We start from the raw sequence: 7,500 nt of genomic DNA, 5'->3' as shown, positions 1-7,500 counted from the left end.
GTGATCAATGGGCATAGTTCAAATGACTCCGTATGCTTGGATAGTCCTTCAACCAATCAGACCAACGGTCCGAGTGCGTCTTTTGGATAAGCTAGTTTGTGATTGGACCCAAAGGTTGTGGACAGGAAGCAGGTTTCAAGCATGAGCTGCCAGGCAAAATCCAAATTCGGTTCACCCAGCCAAGCACTGTCTCCGTTGTTAAGAGGCACACGACACAACCTTCCTTGAGTGTCCCCTCACTCAGTCATGGACATGATGGAATACAGAACCAAATCCTGTGACATCACGTCCTGTCACACTCCTGCACATATCTGATTGGTCTAATAAATACCTTACTAACAGTCTTGCCAAATGCCTGAGGCCAGTTTCTGTGATTCTATCACTTTTGGCACTGACAGATGCCAGCACATTTTGCATTTGGCAGAATGTATTGTGATCTTGCATGTGTAACTCTAGCTGTTAGTTGTTCTTCAGGAGATTCGTGTTAAGAAGGAAATTACGCTTTTAGAGTTACTTAACGTTAATGAGCCTCTGCTTTCTTGTGGTTTCATAAACCGGGATGGAATCCAACATATTCTCTAAGAAAGAACAGGTTACAAAAATGTGCCTATACTGACAAGGGTAGGCTACTTTCCGTAATTAGGGGAAACTTCGGAAAATTAAACGTACAGCTTCATTAAGAGGAACGCTATGCACATGTAGCCCGAGGGAGCAGTTACAGGAGAAAAGGCGATCTGTCTCCCCCAGTCTGAGACCTGATGTCTTTCCCAAAAATTACATTCAGGAAGGAAAAAAATCATTCGCCTTTTTTCCATGTAAACACAGTCATTGTTTTGACTTGCTAATCCTCTAAACAGAGTTGAATTCACGCTAATGTAAACGGAGTGCTAAGGAGCTTTGTCGTGGACTGCTGTGAATGATTAGGCAGTGCAATGTTCCCTGAAACCTTATCAAACACTTCCTATTTATTGTTCTTGTGGGATACTGTAGGAGCAGCTCCGTCACAAGTCCTGCTTTTCACAGAGACACGATTTGGCTTCATCATGTGGTGGGTGGTGGGATAATGGGCAGGAAAACATGCCGATTCCAGGAGCAGATTACAGGGTGGATATGGCGCTGGACTGCAGATGAGGGAGCCTAGAGAGAGACCAGGTGAATAACCCATCTGCCTCCCATTCAGACTCGTATCTGATTGGGATGCTGCACTGCTGAAAGATGTGTTTGCAGTAATTCACAAAGGATCCAGTAGTTTAATTAAGCAATAAGACCCGAGAGGCCGCCGTTTGCACTGATTTTAGAACAGCTAAGAGGCGTTGTTAGGCACGACGCGCAAGCAAAGTGCCTAAAATCCCCCTTAGCTGTTCTAAAATCAGTGCAAACAACGGACTCGAGTGGCTTATTGCTTTTCTTAAACTGTTACTACGTCTACTCAGCAAGATTTCATGAAACGAAGGCACAGCAACAAAAAATGTAACATAATTTGTTAATCATTCTTCCGCCAAGTAATCTATTTCCTTTATCTCAATGGTTGCCATGTGACATCGAGACACAGCTACTCTAACTTTGTGTTAGCGCATCAGAACGAAATGCGGTCAAGGTATATGTTTGTGTTGGGTTTTACACCGGCATCGAACACGATTCAGCCAATCAAAATCAAGGACCGGAACTATCAGTTTTAGAATGTGCAACAGAATGTAAACTGGGATCAGAGATGTTTCTAAGGCAGTTGACAATGTCAATATTCCTCAGAGATTGCCCAGATGCTGCAACAGCTTCTTGTTCAAGTTGCTCATGTTAAGAAATCTGCAAGGTCTCCTGAAGTGCTGGTGCTAGCGTAAGCAGTAAGGGTCAGGGTGTCCACTACTCATTAAGAGTTAGAACCATAAAACCATGACAGAATGCAGTTGAGATCATAGATATATATATATCTATGGTTGAGATGATACTGACTCTAGAACTATTCATTAAGAGTTAGAACCATAACATCATGACAGAATGCAGTTGTGATGATGCTGACTCTAGAACTATTCATTAAGAGTTAGAACCATAAAACCATGACAGAATACAGTTGAGATGATGCTGACTCTAGAACTATTCATTAACAATAAGAACCATAACATCATGACAGAATGCAGTTGAGATCATAGATATATATATATCTATGGTTGAGATGATGCTGACTCTAGAACTACTCATTAACAATAAGAACCATAAAACCATGACAGAATACAGTTGAGATGATGCTGACTCTAGAACTACTCATTAACAATAAGAACCATAAAACCATGACAGAATGCAGTTGATGCTGACTCTAGAACTATTCATTAAGAGTTAGAACCATGAACTATTCATTAAGAGTTAGAACCATAAAACCATGACAGAATGCAGTTGAGATGATACTGACTCTAGAACTATTCATTAAGAGTTAGAACCATAACATCATGAGTTAGAACCAGAGCCATATAGATACAGAGTTGCGACAACTCCATTGACGCTAATGTTCCATATTTTCTCAACAATAGTTCCCGGAAGTTAGGATCGAACACTAATAGCGTTCTCGTTAACAGACAGTAAAAGACGGTTATTCTAACGAACAGTCAATCGCTTCCGGGAACTATTTTGAACTATTTGAAGTTACACGAACCACGTCACAAACCGAATTTTCTGTACCCGGGTTGTCGCAACTCTGTATCTATATGGCTCTGGTTAGAACCATAAAACCATGACAGAATGCAGTTGAGATGATGCTGACTCTAGAACTACAAATAGAACAGTCAGAGCAGGCCCGGCCCCAATCCATCATGCTCTATGCGGCCATAACAACAGCACAGCGTGTAAACGTGACAGGCTCCCGCTGTAAAGGCTGCCCAGAGAGGCCCTCTGGGTCAGCTGCTGCAGTGCAGACGCGGGGCCTCTGCTGTCTAATTGAGGCCACTTAACAAGCGGGGGGACAGGAGGCTGCTCAGGCTCACCCAGCGTCGGCGGTAGCAGCCAGCCATGTGTTTCCCATTAAGCGGATCAGAGTGTGAACACGAGCTCGGCAAAACACGTCTTATTACAGAGGAACAGCGTCAGCGTTGGGTGTATGTGGGGCGGGGGGGGGCGTATGTGGGGTGAGGGGGGGTGGCGCACATTCTGAGTGTGTGTCCTCCGAGGGCATCCTTCATGGTAATGACGGGAAAAGTACCAAATTGCTCAGGTGCTGCTCATATGGCACCGAAGTGTTACTGTGACATGCGGAACGGCACACGTGGAACCCGAAACCCAGAGTCCCTCTCACAGACCCGCAGCAGAAGCAGTGAATGATATCCGCACGGTCACGGCTATTTCTCATGTTCTCTTCTCTCCTTACCATGTTTCAGCAGCAAACGTGCTTCTGCTAGATATCAGCATAATGAGCCAGTGCACAAATCGGTCATTTCTCCTTTGTCCCGAAGAGGACAAATATGGATGCCGACACTATTGGCTTTGAATCGTGGTTCGAACAGGCACTGGTTAAACAGCATTACAGGATCTCAGTCCAAGCTGCAAACTGTGTCGATATGACAAAAGTTCTTCATCACTGAGCTATGCACACTGCAGCAGCAAGCCATTTTCTTACGTGTTGTTTTATCTTAATTGTAGCCATTTTCCATGAAGTGAAAAACGAGCTCACCTTTGGTCCAGCAGGTCCAGGTAGCCCATCGCTGCCAGCGATCCCCGTCTTCCCCTGCACAGAGAGAGAAAAAAACCTCCTAAAACAGGGCCCACGATCGATCCCTGGCTGAAGTGCCAACCCAAACATAATTACAGTGATTAGCGCTTCCTCCCACTTCCAATGAGGAGCACAGGATACAGCACGGAATGGAGAAAGCAGACCCTTTCCCCCTCCAACGCTGAGGCCTTCTGCTCTCAGTATTAGAGCACTATTCCTGCACAGCTAGTGAAGAAGACCCCCAGCAGGACTTCACAGCATTTCCAAACAGGCAAAACATGCATGTTTAACATCTGGCTGGCAGACAGGGTTGATTTATGTTCCTGGCCTGACATGGCACAACACTGGAGTGAGTATTACGTTAATGTGCTGACGCTGCATGGTGCTGGTGATGATGAGATCATATGAGTGCTACTGTAGCCCCTATTCTTCCTTAGTGCGTATCCATGGAAACATACTGTACCATGGGTCCGGGGTCTCCTTTAGGTCCTGTGGTTCCCCTTTCTCCTGGTAATCCCTAAAATAGAAAACCATCAACACAACACATTTCAATATTTTATAAATAAACTGCAAACAACAGACCCTATGGTAACTCTCAACATCTCAGAGGATGTCCAGTTCAGATAATTCAAATATGTCTACACAATACAGGCATGATGTCATTGTCCAAATATCATTACCGTAATTTTCTGACTATTAGCCACGGCTTATACATTGATTTTGCAAATTTTCTTCAGCTATGAGGCTAATACATGGAAACAGTTAATATGGTATTAATATAGCTTTGTTTATTTTAACTTGCATAAAACACTGCCCTGCGGCTTATACACAATGCGGCTAATACACAGGAAATGACTGTACTCATATGGAGTACTAGTATAAAACACAGTCTAATACAGAGGAAATGACTGTACTCATACGGAGTACTAGTATAAAACACAGTCTAATACACAGGAAATGACTGTACTCATACGGAGTACTAGTATAAAACACAGTCTAATACAGAGGAAATGACTGTACTCATACGGAGTACTAGTATAAAACACAGTCTAATACAGAGGAAATGACTGTACTCATACGGAGTACTAGTATAAAACACAGTCTAATACAGAGGAAATGACTGTACTCATACGGAGTACTAGTATAAAACACAGTCTAATACACAGGAAATGACTGTACCCTCTTTCCTGGCATCCCGACGGTTCCTAGGTTTGATCGCGCCATACTCGGACCCTGGGATCAGAGAGGGAAAACAGTGTTACACACACACACACACACACACACACACACACACACACACACACACACACACACGCGTGTCTGACGTCTGTGTATTTTTGGCTCAAGCCACAGTGATGTTTACTCTTCATCTCTCTCCACCCAGCGTCTCCAGTTTTGATATGCCTCAAGTAAAAATAAATCCGCTCCCCTCCCACATGTTTTTAAAACAAAGATCACCTCTAGCAAGTAGCCATTGTCCTGTTTCCACTGGCCCCAACCAGTTTGTTTGAAATGTCTCGTCAAACCCCCCCGACACGAGCGCTCAGGCGGCCACACAGAGGGGCCTTTGTGGAGCCTCAGGCGGGACAGTTCTGAGCAGTCCCAGGGAAGCCTGAGGGGGCCATGGTAACCCTAGTGTTTGGTTCTGCTCCAGCTCTTACCTGAGGCCACAGTAGCACTAGTGTTTGGTTCTGGTCCAGCTCTTACCTGAGGCCACAGTAGCACTAATGTTTGGTTCTGGTCCAGCTCTTACCTGAGGCCACAGTAGCACTAATGTTTGGTTCTGGTCCAGCTCTTACCTGAGGCCACAGTAGCACTAATGTTTGGCTCTGATCCAGCTCTTACCTGAGGCCACAGTAGCACTAATGTTTGGTTCTGGTCCAGCTCTTACCTGAGGCCACAGTAGCACTAGTGTTTGGTTCTGATCCAGCTCTTACCTGAGGCCACAGTAGCACTAATGTTTGGTTCTGATCCAGCTCTTACCTGAGGCCACAGTAGCACTAATGTTTGGTTCTGGTCCAGCTCTTACCTGAGGCCACAGTAGCACTAATGTTTGGCTCTGGTCCAGTTCTTACCTGAGGCCACAGTAGCCCTAATGTTTGGCTCTGATCCAGTTCTTACCTGAGGCCACAGTAGCACTAATGTTTGGCTCTGGTCCAGTTCTTACCTGAGGCCACAGTAGCCCTAATGTTTGGCTCTGATCCAGTTCTTACCTGAGGCCACAGTAGCACTAATGTTTGGCTCTGGTCCAGTTCTTACCTGAGGCCACAGTAGCACTAATGTTTGGCTCTGGTCCAGCTCTTACCTGAGGCCACAGTAGCACTAATGTTTGGCTCTGCTCCAGCTCTTACCTGAGGCCACAGTAGCACTAATGTTTGGCTCTGGTCCAGCTCTTACCTGAGGCCACAGTAGCACTATGGTTCTGGTCCAGCTCTTACCTGAGGCCACAGTAGCACTAATGTTTGGCTCTGATCCAGCTCTTACCTGAGGCCACAGTAGCACTAATGTTTGGTTCTGGTCCAGTTCTTACCTGAGGCCACAGTAGCACTAATGTTTGGTTCTGGTCCAGTTCTTACCTTGGGTCCTGGTGGGCCTGGTTTCCCTGTAAGGCCTTGCTCCCCTCTGTCTCCCTGAGAAGTGACGAGAGACACAGAGTTGTAGAGCCACACTTTTGGAGAACTTGTCATCATAAAAACTTGCTAAAAACTATTATTCCATATTATAGTGCAGCTCTTGAGAATGCTGCAGCTCTTGTGCTTCCCTCTGGGGGCATGAGCGTACTGTAGGAGCTGATGCACATGCCCCCAGAGAGTAGCGCCGTAGCTGCCTGGATGCTTTAGCTGTTAGCCGCAGCAGCAACTCAAGCTAGGTGAAACCGATAGTTTCAGTTTTTGTTTTAGCTTTTTCTGTGCCGACAGTATTCTGTTTCTTGAGGTAACCTTTGACCCCTGGGTCTCCCGCCTCATCTTGCAGAGCCAACCAGACGGAGCTCAGCGATGGACCTTTTTATGCATGTACAATCAATCACTCACGATCCACCCTTATGTACGGTGCAATACTTCAGTATAATACCCTAGTTAGTTAGTTAGCTAGTTAGCTAGTTACCGCCAAACTAAACTCTAACTAAACTAAACAAATTGATCAACTGACACTCTCAGAGCTCAGCTTTCAACTATGGAGTTAAATTTGTGTCAATAATATTTGTAAATGTGCATACAGTGATCCACAAGTATTACATGATTTGTATGCGTGTTTTGATATCCACAAATAAAAAAAATAAATTAATAATAATAAAAAAAATGTACAAATAAAAAAATCTAATTTGTATCATATTCAACAGGTCAGTCAGTGTTGGAGAGCAGAGGTCATGACCCCACCTTGACCCCTGGCACCCCAGGCTCCCCGGACTCTCCTCCTGGCCCTGGCAGGCCCTGTGGGCACACAGATGAGTTGTGAACGGGAAGGATTATCATAGTCGTTTCAGATGTAGCAAATTCACTTTTTGAGAAATTAGCTTATATACTGTTAGATAGAGGATACAAGCCCTTCTCTTCACTGTTACGTATGTAACCCAGTCTGACACCATTAGCGTAGCGTAGCATAGCTTAGCATAATTCACTGCAAGTGGGTTACTGTAAATCAGTTAGCCTGCAGCTAAAAGGGAGCCACAGGCTAATTAGAGCAACCCACTTGCATGGCATGTTCCTTTCAGGCTTCTGATACTGAGCTGTAGGAGTAAGTGATTACTAATTGATTATTGACAGGACATCAGTGTGTGCTATTGACTATACTACTTATATGGTACA

The 7,500-nt window shown here is 44.9% G+C and overlaps 1 protein-coding gene across 1 annotated transcript in view; it reads right to left on the bottom strand.

The window, feature by feature from the left end:
• Positions 1-7,500, bottom strand: part of si:dkey-225n22.4 (collagen alpha-1(XXI) chain) — a 68,817-nt gene that overhangs the window by 47,738 nt on the left and 13,579 nt on the right. Inside the window, exons 9-13 of the mRNA XM_062521846.1 lie at positions 7,072-7,125; positions 6,271-6,324; positions 4,874-4,927; positions 4,158-4,211; positions 3,656-3,709 (exon numbers count right to left, since the gene is read on the bottom strand). Of these exons, the coding sequence (XP_062377830.1) occupies positions 3,656-3,709; positions 4,158-4,211; positions 4,874-4,927; positions 6,271-6,324; positions 7,072-7,125 (270 nt within the window). The remainder of the gene's footprint in view (positions 1-3,655; positions 3,710-4,157; positions 4,212-4,873; positions 4,928-6,270; positions 6,325-7,071; positions 7,126-7,500) is intronic.

This window comes from Sardina pilchardus, chromosome 19, assembly GCF_963854185.1.
Source record: "Sardina pilchardus chromosome 19, fSarPil1.1, whole genome shotgun sequence".
NCBI classification, from domain to species: domain Eukaryota; kingdom Metazoa; phylum Chordata; class Actinopteri; order Clupeiformes; family Clupeidae; genus Sardina; species Sardina pilchardus.
Note: the sequence above shows the minus strand (reverse complement) of the source record. Positions and strands in the feature narration are given on the sequence as shown.